At 46.0% G+C, this 25109-nt stretch overlaps 1 protein-coding gene across 3 annotated transcripts in view; it reads left to right on the plus strand.

Moving 5' to 3' along the window:
• The window catches only part of LOC137380898 (DPY30 domain-containing protein 1-like), a 597603-nt gene extending 573862 nt beyond the window's left edge, over positions 1-23741 (plus strand). For 2 of the 3 annotated variants that reach the window (XM_068053301.1, XM_068053302.1), the window contains exons 5-6: positions 310-420; positions 23583-23741. In XM_068053301.1, coding sequence (XP_067909402.1) covers positions 310-420; positions 23583-23660 — 189 coding nt within the window. In that variant the 3' untranslated portion in view covers positions 23661-23741. The remainder of the gene's footprint in view (positions 1-309; positions 421-23582) is intronic. The other variant, XM_068053303.1, reaches the window with a different exon arrangement.
• Positions 23742-25109: the final 1368 nt, after the last annotated feature.

Consider the following 25109-nt stretch of genomic DNA (forward strand, 5'->3'; position numbering starts at 1 on the left):
CTCTCCTTCCTTGCCTCTCTCCTCTCCCCTTTGTCTCACACTCCTTTATCTTCTCTCTGACTTGTCTCGCGTTCTCTTCTTTTTCTTTCCCTTTTTTCCTTTCTATCTCCTTGGCTTCTGTCATTCTCTATTTTTCTGTCTCCTTTGTCTCGCTCATTCTCTCCTTTCTCTCACTCATTCTCTTTCTCAAGCGCTCGTGTTTTTTCTCTTTTATCTCTCTCCTACACTCAATGCTACCTTGTCCTCTATAACCACTTTCTTTCTGATTTTGTTCTCTCTCTTACTATAATTTCTTTTTTTTATTAACAGACTGAGAACAAGATTATCGAGAGTACTTCTTCATTGATACCACCTGAATGGCTTGGGGAACCTGAACTTGAAACTGTGGAAGAGAAAGATGAATCTTCTAAAGTCCTGAAGGTGAGTAACTTAGTCAAGTTCATACATTGAACTCTGTTTAACCTCAGTCAACTTTCCTCCTGACCCTATGTTAACTCGTATTGTTGACTATTTTCTCTCCTCAGGAACTGTCCCCTTCCCCTTCAAATCTGCTGTCATTAGCCCTCTCATCAAGAAGCCCTTCCTTGACTCCTTTGCCCTTGCAAACTCCCTTTCCTCGCCAAAGTCCTTTTCACCACCCAAGTCCATCTTTTCCAGAGCTCTTTGTTTGTATCCATGCCAGAGTACCAAAACAGCTCTTATCAAAGGCACAAATGACATCCGAGGCATCTGCGACAAATGTAAATGTTCCCTCCTCATCCTTCTCAACTTGTCTGCAGCCTTTGACACAGTTGACTACACCATCTTCCTCCAGCACCTCTCCTCTCCACTGTCGTCCAGCTGGGTGCAACTGCTCTCACCTGTTTTCATTCTTAGCTTTCTCAGCGTAGACAGAGAATCAGCTGCACTAGCTTCTCTTTCTGCCAGTGCACCATTACCTCTGGTGTCCCCTAACCATCAATCTTTGGTCCTCTTCTACTTCTCATCTACATCATGCCCCTCGATGACGTTATCCACAAACATAACACCAGTTTCCAGATGGCTCAGTGGCAGGGAACAAAGGGTAATTGTTGACAGATATTTTTATGACTGAAAGGCTGTTTCCAGTGGGGTTCCGCAGGGCTCAGTGCTGGGTCCCCTGCTTTTTGTGGTATATATTAATAATTTGGACATAAATATCGGAGGACTGATCAAGAAGTTGCAGACAACACAAAAATTGGCCACGTGGTTGATAGCGAAAAGGATAGCTGTAGACTGCAGGAAGAGATCAGTGGACTGGTCAGGTGGCAGAAAGTGGCAAATTAATTTTAACCCGGAGAAGTGTGAGGTGATGCATTTGGGGAGGTCAAACAAGGCAAAGGAATACACAATAAATGGGAGGATACTGAGAGGTGTAGAGGAAGTGAGGGACCTTGGAGTGTATGTCCACAGATACCTGAAGGTAGTAGGACAGTCGGTAAGGTGACTAAGAAGGCATATGAACAAAGAACAGTACAGCACAGGAACAGGCCATTCGGCCCTCTAAGCCTGCGCCGATCTTGATGCCTGTCTAAACTAAAACCTTCTGCACTTCCGGGGAGCGTCTCCCTCTATTCCCATCCTATTCATGTATTTGTCAAGATGCCTCTTAAACGTCGCTATCGTACCTGCTTCCACCACCTCCCCTGGCAGCAAGTTCCAGGCACTCACCACCCTCTGTGTAAAGAATTTGCCTCGCACATCCCCTCTAAACTTTGCCCCTCGCACCTTAAACCTATGTCCCCTAGTAACTGACTCTTCCACCCTAGGGAAAAGCTTCTGACTATCCACTCTGTCCATGCCACTCATAACTTTGTAAACCTCTATCATGTCGCCCCTCCACCTCCGTCGTTCCAGTGAAAACAATCCGAGTTTATCCAACCTCTCCTCATAGCTAATGCCCTCCAGTCCAGGCAACATCCTGGTAAACCTCTTCTGTACCCTCTCCAAAGCCTCCACGTCCTTCTGGTAGTGAGGCGACCAGAATTGCATGCAATATTCTAAGTGTGGCCTAACTAGGGTTCTGTACAGCTGCAGCATGACTTGCCAATTTTTATACTCTATGCCCCGACCAATGAAGGCAAGCATGCCGTATGCCTTCTTGACTACCTTATCCACCTGCGTTGCCACTTTCAGTGACCTGTGGACCTGTACACCCAGATCTCTCTGCCTGTCAATACTCCTAAGGGTTCTGCCATTTACTGTATACTTCCCACCTGTATTAGACCTTCCAAAATGCATTACCTCACATTTGTCTGGATTAAACTCCATCTGCCATTTCTCCGCCCAAGTCTCCAACTGATCTATATCCTGCTGTATCCTCTGACAATCCTCATCACTATCCGCAACTCCACCAACCTTTGTGTCGTTCGCAAACTTACTAATCAGACCAGCTACATTTTCCTCCAAATCATTTATATATACTACAAACAGCAAAGGTCCCAGCACTGATCCCTGCACAACACCACTAGTCACAGCCCTCCATTCAGAAAAGCACCCTTCCACTGTTACCCTCTGTCTTCTATGACAGAGCCAGTTCTGTATCCATCTTGCCAGCTCACCTCTGATCCCGTGTGACTTCACTTTTGTACCAGTCTGCCATGAGGGACCTTGTCAAAGGCTTTACTGAAGTCCATATAGATAACATCCACTGCCCTTCCTTCATCAATCATCTTCGTTACTTCCTCAAAAAACTCAATCAAGTTAGTGAGACACAACCTCCCCTTCACAAAACCATGCTGCCTCTCGCTAATAAGTTCATTTGTTTCCAAATGGGAGTAAATCCTGTCCCGAAGAATCCTCTCTAATAATTTCCCTACCACTGACGTAAGGCTCACCGGCCTATAATTTCCTGGATTATACTTGCTACCCTTCTTAAACAAAGGAACAACATTGGCTATTCTCCAGTCCTCTGGGACCTCACCTGTAGCCAATGAGGGTACAAAGATTTCTGTTAAGGCCCCAGCAATTTCTTCCCTTGCCTCCCTCAGTATTCTGGGGTAGATCCCATCAGGCCCTGGGGACTTATCTACCTTAATGCTTTGCAAGACGCCCAACACCTCCTCCTTTTTGATAACGACATGACCCAGACTATCTACAGTCCCTTCCCTAGACTCATCATCCACCAAGTCCTTCTCTTTGGTGAATACTGATGCAAAGTACTCATTTAGTACCTCACCCATTTCTTCTGGCTCCACACACAGATTCCCTCCTCTGTCCTTGAGTGGGCCATCCCTTTCCCTGGTTACCCTCTTGCCCTTTATAAATGTATAAAAAGCCTTGGGATTCTCCTTAATCTTGTTTGCCAATGACTTTTCATGACCCCTTTTAGCCCTCCTGACTCCTTGCTTAAGTTCCTTCCTACTGTCTTTATATTCCTGAAGGACTTCGCCTGTTCCCAGCCTTCTAGCCCTTACGAATGCTTCCTTTTTCTTTTTGACTAGGCTCACATATCCCGCGTTATCCAAGGTTCCCGAAACTTGCCAAACTTATCCTTCTTCCTCACAGGAACATGCCGGTCCTGGATTCTAATCAACTGACGTTTGAAAGACTCCCACATATCAGATGTTGATCTACCCTCAAACAGCAACGCCCCCCCCAGTCTAAATTCTTCAGTTCCTGCCTAATATTGTTATAATTAGCCTTCCCCCAATTTAGCACCTTCACCCGAGGACTACTCTTATCCTTATCCACAAGTACCTTAAAACTTACGGAATTATGGGCGCTGTTCTCGAAATGCTCCCCTACTGAGACTTCGACCACTTGGCCGGGCTCATTCCCCAATACCAGGTCCATCCCTAGTTGGACTATCTACATATTGTTTCAAGAAGCTCTCCTGGATGCTCCTTACAAATTCTGCCCCATCCAAGCCCCTAGCACTAAGTGAGTCCCAGTCAGTTTAGGGAAGTTAAAATCACCCACCACGACAACCCTGTTACCTTTACATCTTTCCAAAATCTGTCTACATATCTGCTCCTCTACCTCCCGCTGGCTGTTGGGAGGCCTGTAGAAAACCCCCAACATCGTGACTGCACCCTTCCCTATTCCTGAGCTCCACCCATATTGCCTCGCTGCATGACCCCTCCGAGGTGTCCTCCCGCAGTACAGCTGTGATATTCTCCTTAACCAGTAATGCAACTCCCCCACCCCTTTTACATCCCCCTCTATCCCGCCTGAAGCTTCTAAATCCCGGAACATTTAGCTGCCAATCCTGTCCTTCCCTCAACCAAGTCTCTATAATAGCAACAACATCATAGATCCAAGTACTAATCCAAGCTCTGAGTTCATCTGCTTTACCTGTTATACTTCTCGCATTGAAACAAATGCACTTCAGACCACCAGTCCCGCTGTGCTCAGCAACATCTCCCTGCCTGCTCTTCCTCTTAGTCTTACTGTCCTTATCTACTAGTTCCCCCTCATTTATTTCACTTGCTGTCCTACTGCTCTGGTTCCCACCCCCCTGCCACTCTAGTTTAAACCCTCCCGAGTGATGCTAGCAAACCTCGCAGCCAGGATATTTGTGCCCCTCCAGTTTAGATGCAACCCGTCCTTCTTGTACGGGTCCCACCTGTCCCTGAAGAGATCCGAATGATCCAGATATCTGAAATCCTCCCTTCTACACCAGCTGTTCAGCCACGTGTTTAGCTGCACTATCTTCCTATTTCTAGCCTCACTGGCACGTGGCACAGGGAGAAATCCCGAGATTACAACCCTAGAGGTCCTGTCTTTTAACTTTCTACCTAACTCCCTAAACTCCCCCTGCAGGACCTCGTCACTCTTCCTGCCCATGTCCTTGGTACCGATGTGTACCACAACCTCTGGCTGTTCACCCTCCCCCTTCAGAATGCCCCCTGTCCGTTCAGAGACATCCTTGACCCTGGCACCAGGGAGGCAACATACCATCCTGGAGTCTCTTTCACGTCCACAGAAGCGCCTATCTGTGCCCCTGACTATAGAGTCCCCTATAACTATTGCTCTTCTGCGCTTTGTCCCTCCCTGCTGAACAACAGTGCCAGCCGTGGTGCCACTGCTCTGGCTACTGCTGTTGTTTTCCCCTGATAGGCCATCCCCCCCAACAATATCCAAAACGGTATACTTGTTAGAGAGGGGGATAGCCACAGGGGATTCCTGCACTGACTGCCTGCCCCTTCTAGCGGTCACCCATCTATCTGCCTGCACCTTGGGTGTAACCACTTCTCTAAAACTCCTGTCTATGATGCTCTCTGCCACCTGCATGCTCCTAAGTGCATCCAGTTGCCGCTCTAACTGATCCATGCGGTCTGTGAGGAGCTGCAACTGGGTATATTTCCTGCAGATGTAGTCATTTGGAACGCTGGAAGCGTCACGGACCTCCCACATCTCGTATAGTCGTCAGGACACTGGTCCCAGCATGGTTCAAGTGAAGCCCATCCCAACGGAACTGCTTTCTCTTTCTCCAGTATTGGTGCCAGTATCCCATGAATCAGAACCCATTTCTCCCTCACCAATCTTTAAGCCATGCATTTACCTCTCTAATCCTATTTACCCTACGCCAATTTGCACATGGCTCAGGAAGTAATCCGGAGATTATTACCTTTGCGGTTCTGCTTTTTAATTTAGCCCCGAGCTGCTCAGAGTCCCTCGGCAGAACCTCTTTCCTAGTCCTACTTATTTCATTGGTACCTATGTGGACCACGACAACTGGATCCTTCCCTCCCTCTCCAAATTCCTCTCCAGCCCAGAAGAGATGTCCTTAACCTTGGCACCAGCTAGGCAACATAACCTTTGGGATTCTCTATACTTGCTGCAGAGAACAGTATCTATTCCCCCAACTGTGCTATCCCCTATTACTACTCCAGTTCTCTTTTCTCCCCCCCACTTGAATGACACTCTGAACCATGGTGCTGTGGTCAGTTCGCTCATCCTCCCCACAGTCTGTGCCCTCATCCACGCTGGGAGCAAGGACCTCATACCTATTGGATAAGGGCACTGACTGAGACCCCTCCAAAGCTAAATTGTGGATCCCCATACCTGCCTCACTGGCTGTCGCACCCTCCTTTCCCTGACCACGGTCCAAATTTGATGTAATTAATCTAAGGGGTGTGACTGTCTCCTGAAACACAGTGTCCAGGTAACTCTCCCCCACCCTGATGTGTCGCAGTGTCTGCAGCTCGGACTCCAGCTCATCAACTCTGAGCTGAAGGTCCTCGAGCAGCCAGCACTTGCTGCAGATGTGTTCACCGTGGATCGCACCGGCGTTCACCAGCTCCCACATACTACAGCTGCAACACATCGCCTGTCCAGCCATCTCTATTCTATTTAATTAATTAATTTGGATCTCAGTATTTTTTAAAAAAAGAATTATTTAAGTGTACTCTTAACCTGTAATGACATCTCCTGATTTAAATCACTTGGCCAAAACAAAAAAGAGACACGGAAGAAATACCCACCAGTCACTTACCAGCTCTCCTGTGACGTCACACTTTGATTTTTGTTGGTCAAGCAGGTCCACTGTTCCCGCTCTCGCTGCTGCCGCTTCTGTTTTCTCTCTGTCTCTGGTCTCCGACTCTGTTCCTTTTGGCGCACTTTTTAAAGCTTTGCTCCGCTGTGTTCTCTCTCTCGCTGTCTGGTCTCTCATACTTTGAACTTGGTTTGAACTCTGTCAGGTTCATGGAAGATGGTTCGAATTGGAATATGGTTGCAACAGCAAAACTTTGTTTATTTTCTGCGACCAAGTCCAGGCACACACAATGCATTTAATCTGCACATCGAGAAGAGGATGAATCAGTGTTCCCTGGGTTGACAGATAACCTGACAATCTTTTTGATCCTGACTCCCTCTACAAATTGTGAAGGAAAGCTCAAGATATTTATAGCCACCTCTCATACTCACTGTCCTTGCTGATTCATTATGGCAGGTCAACTGTTACTGTGAACAAAACCACCAGGATTGAAAGTGTTCCTACAAAATAGTTGATGCCAACGTGTTTACCATCCTGCATGGAACTAATCCTTCCGAGAAACATTGCCCCACTTCCTAGCTCAAGACTGTCTATCTACTTTCATCATATACCCACTAACATAACTCAAAAGGAACGAATCACAATTTGATCCTCTCTGGAATGATTGATCCTCTCCTCACTGATCCAACCCTCAATGATTGATCCTCTGCTCACTGATTGATGCCCCCTTCAGTGACTGATCGATCCTATCCTCAGAGTGATTCTCTCCTCACTGATTGATTCTCTCCTCACTGATTGATTCTCTCCTCACTGATTGATTCTCTCCTCACTGATTGATTCTCTCCTCACTGATTGATTCTCTCCTCACTGATTGATTCTCTCCTCACTGATTGATTCTCTCCTCACTGATTGATTCTCTCCTCACTGATTGATTCTCTCCTCACTGATTGATTCTCCCCTCACTGATTGATTCTCCCCTCACTGATTGATTCTCTCCTCACTGATTGATTCTCCCCTCACTGATTGATTCTCCCCTCACTGATTGATTCTCCCCTCACTGATTGATTCTCCCCTCACTGATTGATTCTCCCCTCACTGATTGATTCTCTCCTCACTGATTGATTCTCTCCTCACTGATTGATTCTCCCCTCACTGATTGATTCTCTCCTCACTGATTGATTCTCTCCTCACTGATTGATTCTCTCCTCACTGATTGATTCTCCCCTCACTGATTGATTCTCTCCTCACTGATTCATTCTCTCCTCACTGATTGATTCTCTCCTCACTGATTGATTCTCTCCTCACTGATTGATTCTCCCCTCACTGATTGATTCTCCCCTCACTGATTGATTCTCCCCTCACTGATTCATTCTCTCCTCACTGATTGATTCTCTCCTCACTGATTGATTCTCTCCTCACTGATTGATTCTCTCCTCACTGATTGATTCTCCCCTCACTGATTGATTCTCTCCTCACTGATTGATTCTCCCCTCACTGATTGATTCTCCCCTCACTGCTTGATTCTCTCCTCCCTGATTGATTCTCCCCTCACTGATTGATTCTCTCCTCACTGATTGATTCTCCCCTCACTGATTGATTCTCTCCTCACTGATTGATTCTCCCCTCACTGATTGATTCTCTCCTCACTGATTGATTCTCCCCTCACTGATTGATTCTCCCCTCACTGATTGATTCTCTCCTCCCTGATTGATTCTCTCCTCCCTGATTGATTCTCTCCTCCCTGATTGATTCTCCCCTCACTGATTGATTCTCCCCTCACTGATTGATTCTCTCCTCACTGATTGATTCTCTCCTCACTGATTGATTCTCCCCTCACTGATTGATTCTCCCCTCACTGATTGATTCTCCCCTCACTGATTGATTCTCCCCTCACTGATTGATTCTCCCCTCACTGATTGATTCTCCCCTCACTGATTGATTCTCCCCTCACTGATTGATTCTCTCCTCACTGATTGATTCTCCCCTCACTGATTGATTCTCTCCTCCCTGATTGATTCTCTCCTCACTGATTGATTCTCCCCTCACTGATTGATTCTCTCCTCCCTGATTGATTCTCTCCTCACTGATTGATTCTCCCCTCACTGATTGATTCTCCCCTCACTGATTGATTCTCTCCTCACTGATTGATTCTCCCCTCACTGATTGATTCTCTCCTCACTGATTGATTCTCTCCTCACTGATTGATTCTCCCCTCACTGATTGATTCTCCCCTCACTGATTGATTCTCTCCTCACTGATTGATTCTCCCCTCACTGATTGATTCTCCCCTCACTGATTGATTCTCCCCTCACTGATTGATTCTCTCCTCACTGATTGATTCTCTCCTCACTGATTGATTCTCCCCTCACTGATTGATTCTCCCCTCACTGATTGATTCTCTCCTCACTGATTGATTCTCCCCTCACTGATTGATTCTCCCCTCACTGATTGATTCTCTCCTCACTGATTGATTCTCCCCTCACTGATTGATTCTCCCCTCACTGATTGATTCTCCCCTCACTGATTGATTCTCTCCTCACTGATTGATTCTCCCCTCACTGATTGATTCTCTCCTCACTGATTGATTCTCCCCTGACTGATTGATTCTCTCCTCCCTGATTGATTCTCTCCTCACTGATTGATTCTCCCCTCACTGATTGATTCTCTCCTCCCTGATTGATTCTCTCCTCACTGATTGATTCTCCCCTCACTGATTGATTCTCTCCTCACTGATTGATTCTCCCCTCACTGATTGATTCTCCCCTCACTGATTGATTCTCTCCTCCCTGATTGATTCTCCCCTCCCTGATTGATTCTCCCCTCACTGATTGATTCTCCCCTCACTGATTGATTCTCTCCTCACTGATTGATTCTCCCCTCACTGATTGATTCTCCCCTCACTGATTGATTCTCTCCTCCCTGCTTGATTCTCCGCTCCCTGATTGATTCTCCCCTCACTGATTGATTCTCTCCTCCCTGATTGATTCTCCCCTCACTGATTGATTCTCTCCTCACTGATTGATTCTCCCCTCACTGATTGATTCTCTCCTCACTGATTGATTCTCCCCTCACTGATTGATTCTCTCCTCACTGATTGATTCTCCCCTCACTGATTGATTCTCCCCTCACTGATTGATTCTCCCCTCACTGATTGATTCTCCCCTCACTGATTGATTCTCTCCTCCCTGATTGATTCTCTCCTCCCTGATTGATTCTCTCCTCACTGATTGATTCTCCCCTCACTGATTGATTCTCCCCTCACTGATTGATTCTCTCCTCACTGATTGATTCTCTCCTCACTGATTGATTCTCCCCTCACTGATTGATTCTCTCCTCACTGATTGATTCTCCCCTCACTGATTGATTCTCCCCTCACTGATTGATTCTCCCCTCACTGATTGATTCTCCCCTCACTGATTGATTCTCTCCTCACTGATTGATTCTCCCCTCACTGATTGATTCTCTCCTCACTGATTGATTCTCCCCTCACTGATTGATTCTCTCCTCCCTGATTGATTCTCTCCTCACTGATTGATTCTCCCCTCACTGATTGATTCTCTCCTCCCTGATTGATTCTCTCCTCCCTGATTGATTCTCTCCTCACTGATTGATTCTCCCCTCACTGATTGATTCTCTCCTCACTGATTGATTCTCCCCTCACTGATTGATTCTCTCCTCACTGATTGATTCTCTCCTCCCTGATTGATTCTCTCCTCCCTGATTGATTCTCCCCTCACTGATTGATTCTCCCCTCACTGATTGATTCTCTCCCCACTGATTGATTCTCCCCTCACTGATTGATTCTCTCCTCACTGATTGATTCTCTCCTCACTGATTGATTCTCCCCTCACTGATTGATTGTCTCCCCACTGATTGATTCTCCCCTCACTGATTGATTCTCCCCTCACTGATTGTTCTCCCCTCACTGATTGATTCTCCCCTCACTGATTGATTCTCTCCTCACTGATTGATTCTCTCCTCACTGATTGATTCTCTCCCCACTGATTGATTCTCCCCTCACTGATTGATTCTCTCCTCACTGATTGATTCTCTCCTCCCTGATTGATTCTCTCCTCCCTGATTGATTCTCCCCTCACTGATTGATTCTCCCCTCACTGATTGATTCTCTCCCCACTGATTGATTCTCCCCTCACTGATTGATTCTCTCCTCACTGATTGATTCTCTCCTCACTGATTGATTCTCTCCTCCCTGATTGATTCTCTCCCCACTGATTGATTCTCCCCTCACTGATTGATTCTCCCCTCACTGATTGATTCTCCCCTCACTGATTGATTCTCTCCTCACTGATTGATTCTCTCCTCACTGATTGATTCTCTCCCCACTGATTGATTCTCCCCTCACTGATTGATTCTCCCCTCACTGATTGATTCTCTCCCCACTGATTGATTCTCCCCTCACTGATTGATTCTCTCCTCACTGATTGATTCTCTCCTCACTGATTGATTCTCTCCTCACTGATTGATTCTCTCCCCACTGATTGATTCTCCCCTCACTGATTGATTCTCCCCTCACTGATTGATTCTCTCCTCACTGATTGATTCTCTCCCCACTGATTGATTCTCCCGTCACTGATTGATTCTCTCCTCACTGATTGATTCTCCCCTCACTGATTGATTCTCCCCTCACTGATTGATTCTCTCCTCACTGATTGATTCTCTCCTCCCTGATTGATTCTCTCCTCACTGATTGATTCTCCCCTCACTGATTGATTCTCTCCTCACTGATTGATTCTCCCCTCACTGATTGATTCTCTCCTCACTGATTGATTCTCCCCTCACTGATTGATTCTCCCCTCACTGATTGATTCTCCCCTCACTGATTGATTCTCCCCTCACTGATTGATTCTCTCCTCACTGATTGATTCTCTCCTCACTGATTGATTCTCCCCTCACTGATTGATTCTCGCCTCACTGATTGATTCTCCCCTCACTGATTGATTCTCCCCTCACTGATTGATTCTCTCCTCACTGATTGATTCTCCCCTCACTGATTGATTCTCCCCTCACTGATTGATTCTCCCCTCACTGATTGATTCTCTCCTCACTGATTGATTCTGTCCTCACTGATTGATTCTCCCCTCACTGATTGATTCTCTCCTCACTGATTGATTCTCCCCTCACTGATTGATTCTCTCCTCACTGATTGATTCTCTCCTCACTGATTGATTCTCTCCTCACTGATTGATTCTCCCCTCACTGATTGATTCTCTCCTCACTGATTGATTCTCTCCTCACTGATTGATTCTCTCCTCACTGATTGATTCTCCCCTCACTGATTGATTCTCTCCTCACTGATTGATTCTCCCCTCACTGATTGATTCTCCCCTCACTGATTGATTCTCCCCTCACTGATTGATTCTCCCCTCACTGATTGATTCTCCCCTCACTGATTGATTCTCCCCTCACTGATTGATTCTCTCCTCACTGATTGATTCTCTCCTCACTGATTGATTCTCCCCTCACTGATTGATTCTCTCCTCACTGATTGATTCTCTCCTCACTGATTGATTCTCTCCTCACTGATTGATTCTCTCCTCACTGATTGATTCTCCCCTCACTGATTGATTCTCTCCTCACTGATTGATTCTCCCCTCACTGATTGATTCTCTCCTCACTGATTGATTCTCCCCTCACTGATTGATTCTCCCCTCACTGATTGAATCTCCCCTCACTGATTGATACTCCCCTCACTGATTGATTCTCCCCTCACTGATTGATTCTCTCCTCACTGATTGATTCTCCCCTCACTGATTGATTCACCCCTCACTGATTGATTCTCCCCTCACTGATTGATTCTCTCCTCACTGATTGATTCTCCCCTCACTGATTGATTCTCCCCTCACTGATTGATTCTCCCCTCACTGATTGATTCTCTCCTCACTGATTGATTCTCTCCTCACTGATTGATTCTCTCCTCACTGATTGATTCTCTCCTCACTGATTGATTCTCTCCTCACTGATTGATTCTCTCCTCACTGATTGATTCTCTCCTCACTGATTGATTCTCCCCTCACTGATTGATTCTCTCCTCACTGATTGATTCTCTCCTCACTGATTGATTCTCTCCTCACTGATTGATTCTCTCCTCACTGATTGATTCTCCCCTCACTGATTGATTCTCCCCTCACTGCTTGATTCTCCCCTCACTGATTGATTCTCCCCTCACTGATTGATTCTCTCCTCACTGATTGATTCTCCCCTCACTGATTGATTCTCTCCTCACTGATTGATTCTCTCCTCACTGATTGATTCTCTCCTCACTGATTGATTCTCCCCTCACTGATTGAATCTCCCCTCACTGATTGATTCTCCCCTCACTGATTGATTCTCTCCTCACTGATTGATTCTCCCCTCACTGATTGATTCTCTCCTCACTGATTGATTCTCCCCTCACTGATTGATTCTCCCCTCACTGATTGATTCTCTCCTCACTGATTGATTCTCCCCTCACTGATTGATTCTCTCCTCACTGATTGATTCTCCCCTCACTGATTGATTCTCCCCTCACTGATTGATTCTCCCCTCACTGATTGATTCTCTCCTCACTGATTGATTCTCTCCTCACTGATTGATTCTCTCCTCACTGATTGATTCTCCCCTCACTGATTGATTCTCTCCTCACTGATTGATTCTCTCCTCCCTGATTGATTCTCCCCTCACTGATTGATTCTCTCCTCACTGATTGATTCTCTCCTCACTGATTGATTCTCTCCTCACTGATTGATTCTCTCCTCACTGATTGATTCTCTCCTCACTGATTGTTTCTCTCCTCACTGATTGATTCTCCCCTCACTGATTGATTCTCCCCTCACTGATTGATTCTCCCCTCACTGATTGATTCTCTCCTCACTGATTGATTCTCTTCTCTCCTCACTGAATGATTCTCTCCTCACTGACTCTCCCCTCACTGACTCTCCCCTCACTGACTCTCCCCTCACTGATTGACCCGACCCGGCCCCTCCCCCTCCCCGATTGATTCTCCCCTCACTGATTGATTCTCTCCTCACTGATTGACTCTCCCCTCACTGATTGATTCTCTCCTCACTGATTGATTCTCTCCTCACTGATTGATTCTCCCCTCACTGATTGATTCTCCCCTCACTGATTGATTCTCCCCTCACTGATTGATTCTCTCCTCACTGATTGATTCTCTCCTCACTGATTGATTCTCCCCTCACTGATTGATTCTCCCCTCACTGATTGATTCTCCCCTCACTGATTGATTCTCCCCTCACTGATTGATTCTCTCCTCACTGATTGATTCTCCCCTCACTGATTGATTCTCCCCTCACTGATTGATTCTCTCCTCACTGATTGATTCTCCCCTCACTGATTGATTCTCCCCTCACTGATTGATTCTCCCCTCACTGATTGATTCTCCCCTCACTGATTGATTCTCTCCTCACTGATTGATTCTCCCCTCACTGGTTGATTCTCCCCTCACTGATTGATTCTCTCCTCACTGATTGATTCTCTTCTCTCCTCACTGAATGATTCTCTCCTCACTGACTCTCCCCTCACTGACTCTCCCCTCACTGACTCTCCCCTCACTGGTTGACCCGACCCGGCCCCTCCCCCTCCCCGATTGATTCTCCCCTCACTGATTGATTCTCCCCTCACTGATTGATTCTCCCCTCACTGATTGATTCTCTCCTCACTGATTGATTCTCTCCTCACTGATTGATTCTCCCCTCACTGATTGATTCTCCCCTCACTGATTGATTCTCCCCTCACTGATTGATTCTCTCCTCACTGATTGATTCTCTCCTCACTGATTGATTCTCTCCTCACTGATTGATTCTCTCCTCACTGATTGATTCTCTCCTCACTGATTGATTCTCTCCTCACTGATTGATTCTCCCCTCACTGATTGATTCTCCCCTCACTGATTGATTCTCTCCTCACTGATTGATTCTCCCCTCACTGATTGATTCTCCCCTCACTGATTGATTCTCCCCTCACTGATTGATTCTCTCCTCACTGATTGATTCTCTCCTCACTGATTGATTCTCCCCTCACTGATTGATTCTCCCCTCACTGATTGATTCTCTCCTCACTGATTGATTCTCCCCTCACTGATTGATTCTCCCCTCACTGATTGATTCTCCCCTCACTGATTGATTCTCTCCTCACTGATTGATTCTCTCCTCACTGATTGATTCTCTCCTCACTGATTGATTCTCCCCTCACTGATTGATTCTCCCCTCACTGATTGATTCTCCCCTCACTGATTGATTCTCCCCTCACTGATTGATTCTCTCCTCACTGATTGATTCTCTCCTCACTGATTGATTCTCCCCTCACTGATTGATTCTCCCCTCACTGATTGATTCTCCCCTCACTGATTGATTCTCTCCTCACTGATTGATTCTCTCCTCACTGATTGATTCTCTCCTCACTGATTGATTCTCTCCTCACTGATTGATTCTCCCCTCACTGATTGATTCTCCCCTCACTGATTGATTCTCCCCTCACTGATTGATTCCTCACTGATTGATTCTCTCCTCACTGATTGATTCTCTCCTCACTGATTGATTCTCCCCTCACTGATTGATTCTCCCCTCACTGATTGATTCTCCCCTCACTGATTGATTCTCTCCTCACTGATTGATTCTCCCCTCACTGATTGATTCTCCCCTCACTGATTGATTCTCTCCTCACTGATTGATTCTCCCCTCACTGATTGATTCTCCCCTCACTGATTGATTCTCCCCTCACTGATTGATTCTCCCCTCACTGATTGATTCTCCCCTCACTGATTGATTCTCTCCTCACTGATTGATTCTCCCCTCACTGATTGATTCTCCCCTCACTGATTGATTCTCTCCTCACTGATTGATTCTCTCCTCACTGATTGATTCTCCCCTCACTGATTGATTCTCCCCTCCCTGATTGATTCTCCCCTCACTGATTGATTCTCCCCTCACTGATTGATTCTCTCCTCACTGATTGATTCTCCCCTCACTGATTGATTCTCCCCTCACTGATTGATTCTCCCCTCACTGATTGATTCTCTCCTCACTGATTGATTCTCTCCTCACTGATTGATTCTCTCCTCACTGATTGATTCTCCCCTCACTGATTGATTCTCCCCTCACTGATTGATTCTCCCCTCACTGATTGATTCTCCCCTCACTGATTGATTCTCTCCTCACTGATTGATTCTCTCCTCACTGATTGATTCTCCCCTCACTGATTGATTCTCCCCTCACTGATTGATTCTCCCCTCACTGATTGATTCTCCCCTCACTGATTGATTCTCTCCTCACTGATTGATTCTCTCCTCACTGATTGATTCTCTCCTCACTGATTGATTCTCTCCTCACTGATTGATTCTCCCCTCACTGATTGATTCTCCCCTCACTGATTGATTCTCCCCTCACTGATTGATTCTCTCCTCACTGATTGATTCTCTCCTCACTGATTGATTCTCTCCTCACTGATTGATTCTCCCCTCACTGATTGATTCTCCCCTCACTGATTGATTCTCCCCTCACTGATTGATTCTCCCCTCACTGATTGATTCTCCCCTCACTGATTGATTCTCCCCTCACTGATTGATTCTCTCCTCACTGATTGATTCTCCCCTCACTGATTGATTCTCCCCTCACTGATTGATTCTCCCCTCACTGATTGATTCTCCCCTCACTGATTGATTCTCCCCTCACTGATTGATTCTCTCCTCACTGATTGATTCTCCCCTCACTGATTGATTCTCCCCTCACTGATTGATTCTCTCCTCACTGATTGATTCTCTCCTCACTGATTGATTCTCCCCTCACTGATTGATTCTCTCCTCCCTGATTGATTCTCTCCTCACTGATTGATTCTCCCCTCACTGATTGATTCTCCCCTCACTGATTGATTCTCCCCTCACTGATTGATTCTCCCCTCACTGATTGATTCTCTCCTCACTGATTGATTCTCTCCTCACTGATTGATTCTCTCCTCACTGATTGATTCTCCCCTCACTGATTGATTCTCTCCTCCCTGATTGATTCTCTCCTCACTGATTGATTCTCCCCTCACTGATTGATTCTCTCCTCACTGATTGATTCTCCCCTCACTGATTGATTCTCTCCTCCCTGATTCATTCTCTCCTCACTGATTGATTCTCCCCTCACTGATTGATTCTCCCCTCACTGATTGATTCTCTCCTCACTGATTGATTCTCTCCTCACTGATTGATTCTCTCCTCACTGATTGATTCTCTCCTCACTGATTGATTCTCTCCTCACTGATTGATTCTCTCCTCACTGATTGATTCTCACCTCCCTGATTGATTCTCTCCTCACTGATTGATTCTCCCCTCACTGATTGATTCTCCCCTCACTGATTGTTTCTCTCCTCACTGATTGATTCTCTCCTCACTGATTGATTCTCTCCTCCCTGATTGATTCTCTCCTCACTGATTGATTCTCCCCTCACTGATTGATTCTCTCCTCACTGATTGATTCTCTCCTCCCTGATTGATTCTCTCCTCACTGATTGATTCTCCCCTCACTGATTGATTCTCTCCTCACTGATTGATTCTCTCCTCACTGATTGATTCTCTCCTCACTGATTGATTCTCCCCTCACTGATTGATTCTCTCCTCACTGATTGATTCTCTCCTCACTGATTGATTCTCCCCTCCCTGATTGATTCTCTCCTCACTGATTGATTCTCCCCTCACTGATTGATTCTCCCCTCACTGATTGATTCTCTCCTCACTGATTGATTCTCTCCTCCCTGATTGATTCTCTCCTCACTGATTGATTCTCCCCTCACTGATTGATTCTCTCCTCACTGATTGATTCTCTCCTCACTGATTGATTCTCTCCTCACTGATTGATTCTCCCCTCACTGATTGATTCTCTCCTCACTGATTGATTCTCTCCTCACTGATTGATTCTCCCCTCACTGATTGATTCTCCCCTCACTGATTGATTCTCTCCTCACTGATTGATTCTCTCCTCACTGATTGATTCTCTCCTCACTGATTGATTCTCTCCTCACTGATTGATTCTCCCCTCACTGATTGATTCTCTCCTCACTGATTGATTCTCCCCTCACTGATTGATTCTCTCCTCACTGATTGATTCTCTCCTCACTGATTGATTCTCTCCTCACTGATTGATTCTCTCCTCACTGATTGATTCTCTCCTCACTGATTGATTCTCTCCTCACTGATTGATTCTCCCCTCACTGATTGATTCTCTCCTCACTGATTGATTCTCTCCTCACTGATTGATTCTCTCCTCACTGATTGATTCTCTCCTCACTGATTGATTCTCTCCTCACTGATTGATTCTCCCCTCACTGATTGATTCTCTCCTCACTGATTGATTCTCTCCTCACTGATTGATTCTCTCCTCACTGATTGATTCTCTCCTCACTGATTGATTCTCTCCTCACTGATTGATTCTCTCCTCACTGATTGATTCTCTCCTCACTGATTGATTCTCCCCTCACTGATTGATTCTCTCCTCACTGATTGATTCTCCCCTCACTGATTGATTCTCTCCTCACTGATTGATTCTCTCCTCACTGATTGATTCTCTCCTCACTGATTGATTCTCTCCTCCCTGATTGATTCTCTCCTCACTGATTGATTCTCTCCTCACTGATTGATTCTCTCCTCACTGATTGATTCTCTCCTCACTGATTGATTCTCTCCTCACTGATTGATTCTCTCCTCACTGATTGATTCTCCCCTCACTGATTGATTCTCTCCTCACTGATTGATTCTCCCCTCACTGATTGATTCTCTCCTCACTGATTGATTCTCTCCTCACTGATTGATTCTCTCCTCACTGATTGATTCTCTCCTCCCTGATTGATTCTCTCCTCACTGATTGATTCTCTCCTCACTGATTGATTCTCTCCTCACTGATTGATTCTCTCCTCACTGATTGATTCTCTCCTCACTGATTGATTCTCCCCTCACTGATTGATTCTCCCCTCACTGATTGATTCTCTCCTCACTGATTGATTCTCTCCTCACTGATTGATTCTCTCCTCACTGATTGATTCTCCCCTCACTGATTGATTCTCTCCTCACTGATTGATTCTCTCCTCACTGATTGATTCTCCCCTCCCTGATTGATTCTCTCCTCACTGATTGATTCTCCCCTCACTGATTGATTCTCCCCTCACTGATTGATTCTCTCCTCACTGATTGATTCTCTCCTCCCTGATTGATTCTCTCCTCACTGATTGATTCTCCCCTCACTGATTGATTCTCTCCTCACTGATTGATTCTCTCCTCACTGATTGATTCTCTCCTCACTGATTGATTCTCCCCTCACTGATTGATTCTCTCCTCACTGATTGATTCTCTCCTCACTGATTGATTCTCCCCTCACTGATTGATTCTCCCCTCACTGATTGATTCTCTCCTCACTGATTGATTCTCTCCTCACTGATTGATTCTCTCCTCACTGATTGATTCTCTCCTCACTGATTGATTCTCCCCTCACTGATTGATTCTCTCCTCCCTGATTGATTCTCCCCTCACTGATTGATTCTCTCCTCACTGATTGATTCTCCCCTCACTGATTGATTCTCTCCTCCCTGATTGATTCTCCCCTCACTGATTGATTCTCTCCTCACTGATTGATTCTCCCCTCACTGATTGATTCTCTCCTCACTGATTGATTCTCTCCTCACTGATTGATTCTCCCCTCACTGATTGATTCTCCCCTCACTGATTGATTCTCTCCTCACTGATTGATTCTCTCCTCACTGATTGATTCTCCCCTCACTGATTGATTCTCTCCTCACTGATTGATTCTCCCCTCACTGATTGATTCTCTCCTCACTGATTGATTCTCCCCTCACTGATTGATTCTCCCCTCACTGATTGATTCTCTCCTCACTGATTGATTCTCTCCTCACTGATTGATTCTCCCCTCACTGATTGATTCTCCCCTCACTGATTGATTCTCCCCTCACTGATTGATTCTCTCCTCACTGATTGATTCTCTTCTCTCCTCACTGAATGATTCTCTCCTCACTGACTCTCCCCTCACTGACTCTCCCCTCACTGACTCTCCCCTCACTGATTGACCCGACCCGGCCCCTCCCCCTCCCCGATTGATTCTCCCATCACTGATTGATTCTCTCCTCACTGATTGATTCTCTCCTCACTGATTGATTCTCTCCTCACTGATTGATTCTCTCCTCACTGATTGATTCTCCCCTCACTGATTGATTCTCCCCTCACTGATTGATTCTCCCCTCACTGATTGATTCTCTCCTCACTGATTGATTCTCTTCTCTCCTCACTGAATGATTCTCTCCTCACTGACTCTCCCCTCACTGACTCTCCCCTCACTGACTCTCCCCTCACTGATTGACCCGACCCGGCCCCTCCCCCTCCCCGATTGATTCTCCCATCACTGATTGATTCTCTCCTCACTGATTGATTCTCCCCTCACTGATTGATTCTCTCCTCACTGATTGATTCTCCCCTCACTGATTGATTCTCCCCTCACTGATTGATTCTCTCCTCACTGATTGATTCTCTCCTCACTGATTGATTCTCCCCTCACTGATTGATTCTCCCCTCACTGATTGATTCTCCCCTCACTGATTGATTCTCTCCTCACTGATTGATTCTCTCCTCACTGATTGATTCTCTCCTCACTGATTGATTCTCTCCTCACTGATTGATTCTCTCCTCACTGATTGATTCTCCCCTCACTGATTGATTCTCCCCTCACTGATTGATTCTCTCCTCACTGATTGATTCTCTCCTCACTGATTGATTCTCTCCTCACTGATTGATTCTCTCCTCACTGATTGATTCTCTCCTCACTGATTGATTCTCTCCTCACTGATTGATTCTCCCCTCACTGATTGATTCTCTCCTCACTGATTGATTCTCCCCTCACTGATTGATTCTCTCCTCACTGATTGATTCTCCCCTCACTGATTGATTCTCTCCTCACTGATTGATTCTCTCCTCACTGATTGATTCTCCCCTCACTGATTGATTCTCTCCTCACTGATTGATTCTCTCCTCACTGATTGATTCTCTCCTCACTGATTGATTCTCACCTCACTGATTGATTCTCCCCTCACTGATTGATTCTCTCCTCACTGATTGATTCTCCCCTCACTGATTGATTCTCTCCTCACTGATTGATTCTCTCCTCACTGATTGATTCTCTCCTCACTGATTGATTCTCTCCTCACTGATTGATTCTCTCCTCACTGATTGATTCTCCCCTCACTGATTGATTCTCTCCTCACTGATTGATTCTCCCCTCACTGATTGATTCTCCCCTCACTGATTGATTCTCCCCTCACTGATTGATTCTCTCCTCACTGATTGATTCTCTCCTCACTGATTGATTCTCTCCTCACTGATTGATTCTCCCCTCACTGATTGATTCTCCCCTCACTGATTGATTCTCTCCTCACTGATTGATTCTCTCCTCACTGATTGATTCTCCCCTCACTGATTGATTCTCCCCTCACTGATTGATTCTCCCCTCACTGATTGATTCTCTCCTCACTGATTGATTCTCTCCTCACTGATTGATTCTCTCCTCACTGATTGATTCTCTCCTCACTGATTGATTCTCTCCTCACTGATTGATTCTCCCCTCACTGATTGATTCTCTCCTCACTGATTGATTCTCTCCTCACTGATTGATTCTCCCCTCACTGATTGATTCTCCCCTCACTGATTGATTCTCTCCTCACTGATTGATTCTCTCCTCACTGATTGATTCTCTCCTCACTGATTGATTCTCCCCTCACTGATTGATTCTCCCCTCACTGATTGATTCTCTCCTCACTGATTGATTCTCTCCTCACTGATTGATTCTCCCCTCACTGATTGATTCTCCCCTCACTGATTGATTCTCCCCTCACTGATTGATTCTCCCCTCACTGATTGATTCTCCCCTCACTGATTGATTCTCTCCTCACTGATTGATTCTCCCCTCACTGATTGATTCTCCCCTCACTGATTGATTCTCTCCTCACTGATTGATTCTCCCCTCACTGATTGATTCTCCCCTCACTGATTGATTCTCTCCTCACTGATTGATTCTCCCCTCACTGATTGATTCTCCCCTCACTGATTGATTCTCTCCTCACTGATTGATTCTCCCCTCACTGATTGATTCTCTCCTCACTGATTGATTCTCCCCTCACTGATTGATTCTCCCCTCACTGATTGATTCTCTCCTCACTGATTGATTCTCTTCTCTCCTCACTGAATGATTCTCTCCTCACTGACTCTCCCCTCACTGACTCTCCCCTCACTGACTCTCCCCTCACTGGTTGACCCGACCCGGCCCCTCCCCCTCCCCGATTGATTCTCCCCTCACTGATTGATTCTCCCCTCACTGATTGATTCTCCCCTCACTGATTGATTCTCTCCTCACTGATTGATTCTCTCCTCACTGATTGATTCTCCCCTCACTGATTGATTCTCCCCTCACTGATTGATTCTCCCCTCACTGATTGATTCTCTCCTCACTGATTGATTCTCTCCTCACTGATTGATTCTCTTCTCTCCTCACTGAATGATTCTCTCCTCACTGACTCTCCCCTCACTGACTCTCCCCTCACTGACTCTCCCCTCACTGGTTGACCCGACCCGGCCCCTCCCCCTCCCCGATTGATTCTCCCCTCACTGATTGATTCTCCCCTCACTGATTGATTCTCCCCTCACTGATTGATTCTCTCCTCACTGATTGATTCTCTCCTCACTGATTGATTCTCCCCTCACTGATTGATTCTCCCCTCACTGATTGATTCTCCCCTCACTGATTGATTCTCTCCTCACTGATTGATTCTCTCCTCACTGATTGATTCTCCCCTCACTGATTGATTCTCCCCTCACTGATTGATTCTCTCCTCACTGATTGATTCTCCCCTCACTGATTGATTCTCCCCTCACTGATTGATTCTCCCCTCACTGATTGATTCTCTCCTCACTGATTGATTCTCTCCTCACTGATTGATTCTCCCCTCACTGATTGATTCTCTCCTCACTGATTGATTCTCCCCTCACTGATTGATTCTCTCCTCACTGATTGTTTCTCCCCTCACTGATTGATTCTCTCCTCACTGATTGATTCTCCCCTCACTGATTGATTCTCTCCTCCCTGATTGATTCTCTCCTCACTGATTGATTCTCTCCTCACTGATTGATTCTCTCCTCACTGATTGATTCTCTCCTCACTGATTGATTCTCCCCTCACTGATTGATTCTCCCCTCACTGATTGATTCTCCCCTCACTGATTGATTCTCTCCTCACTGATTGATTCTCCCCTCACTGATTGATTCTCTCCTCACTGATTGATTCTCCCCTCACTGATTGATTCTCTCCTCCCTGATTGATTCTCTCCTCACTGATTGATTCTCTCCTCACTGATTGATTCTCTCCTCACTGATTGATTCTCTCCTCACTGATTGATTCTCCCCTCACTGATTGATTCTCCCCTCACTGATTGATTCTCCCCTCACTGATTGATTCTCTCCTCACTGATTGATTCTCCCCTCACTGATTGATTCTCTCCTCACTGATTGATTCTCCCCTCACTGATTGATTCTCTCCTCACTGATTGATTCTCTCCTCACTGATTGATTCTCCCCTCACTGATTGATTCTCTCCTCACTGATTGATTCTCTCCTCACTGATTGATTCTCCCCTCACTGATTGATTCTCTCCTCACTGATTGATTCTCTTCTCTCCTCACTGAATGATTCTCTCCTCACTGACTCTCCCCTCACTGACTCTCCCCTCACTGACTCTCCCCTCACTGATTGACCCGACCCGGCCCCTCCCCCTCCCCGATTGACCCTCCCCTCACTGATTGACCCGACCCTCCCCCTCCCCCTCCTCTCACCGGTTTTTTGATCTTCTCCTTAATGATTGCCATGAGGTTATTCGATCCCCTCATCCTTTGAACTGATGTCCTGGTATGGGTAGTAGCATACTGCAGCAATCACCATGGACCCATTCTTGATACAAGTTCGCCCTTCAGGTTGCAGCTGAAATAAATGGTGCACAGCTGGGACATAAATAATAAGGATGACTTTGAGCTTGCTGATAGAGCATAGGAACTCGACTGATGATATGATTTCTTCTCGAACCAGCAGTCTGAACATTTAGAAGTGGACAATCAATCACATCCTGAAGAGGAAACTGCAGAACCACCTGAGACACAGTCCTAGAAAAAAGTAACTCATTCAACTCTATTCCGTGGTGTTAAGCTGTACACCTTCTGATTCTTCAATAAATTAATACATTCTCAATCAGTTCCTTGCATTTCAAAATTTTGGAGATTTATTTTGTGTATTTGGTACTCACCACTTCTTTGAGGACTGGCCTCTCATATCAGAATTTGATACGAAGTAAATTTCCCTCTGCACTGTCCCATCAAACACTTCTAGTGGAGTAACAGCATGGGTTAGATACAGAGTAAAGTTCCCTCTATATTGTCTGTTGAAACATTCCCGCCATACGAACATCTGGATACAGAGTAAAGAATCCTCTTCACTGTCCCACCAAACACTCCCAGGACAAGTACAGCATGGGTTAGATGCAGAGTAAAGCTCCCTCTACACTATCTCTCAAACACTCCCAGTGCAGGTACAAAAGAGTTAGATACAGAGTAAGGCTCCCTCTGCACTGTCCCATCAAACACTTCGAGGGCAGCTGCAGCACAGGTTAGATGCAGAGTAAAGCTCCCCTTTACTGTCCAATCACACCCACCCAGGACAAATACATCACAGGTTGGATAGATAATAAATCTCCATTTCCGCTATCCCATCAGACACTCCCAGAGCAGGTACAGTATGCGTTAGATTCAGAGTAAAGCTTCCTCTACACTGTCCCATCAAACACTCCCAGGGCAGATACAGCATGGGTTAGATACTGAGGGGTCAGTGGCATAGAGATAATATTACTGGACTAGTAATCCAGAGGCCTTGATTAATGCTTGGGACATGAGTTCAAATCCCACCATGGCAGCTTATGGAATTTAAATTCAATTACTTAATAAATCCGGAATAAAAGGCTAGTCTCAGTATTGGTGACCATGAAACTACTGGTTTGTTGTAAAAACCCATCCGGTTCATTAATGTCCTTTAGGGAAGGAAATCTGCCATCCTTACCTGGTCTGGCCTACATGTGTCTCCAGTCCCACAGCACTGTAGTTGACTCTTAACTGTCCTCTGAAATGGCCTAGCAAGTCAGTCAGTTATACCAAACCGCTACAAAAACGTCAAAAATAACTGGATGGACCACTAGGCATCAGAAACGACAACAGCACACTGTGCCCAGTCGAAGCTGTAAAGTCCTCCTTACAAAATTGGGAGAGCTGTCCCACAGACTAGACAAGCAACAGCCTTACATAGTCATACTCACTGAATCATACCTTATCGCCAATGTGCTAAACTCCTCTATCACCATCCCTGAGTATGTTCTGCCCCACTGGCAGAGGTGGAGGCATAGTGGTATGCCGTCAGGAGGGAGTTGCCCTGGGAGTCCTCAACTTTGACTCCGGACCACATGAAGTCTCATGGCATCAGGAAACCTCCTTTTAATTACCACCTACCATCCTTCCTCAGCTGATGAATCAGTCCTCCTTTATGTTGAACACCACTTGGAAGAAGCACTGA

The sequence above is a fragment of the Heterodontus francisci genome, chromosome 20, assembly GCF_036365525.1.
Source record: "Heterodontus francisci isolate sHetFra1 chromosome 20, sHetFra1.hap1, whole genome shotgun sequence".
In the NCBI taxonomy this organism is placed as follows: Eukaryota; Metazoa; Chordata; class Chondrichthyes; order Heterodontiformes; family Heterodontidae; genus Heterodontus; species Heterodontus francisci.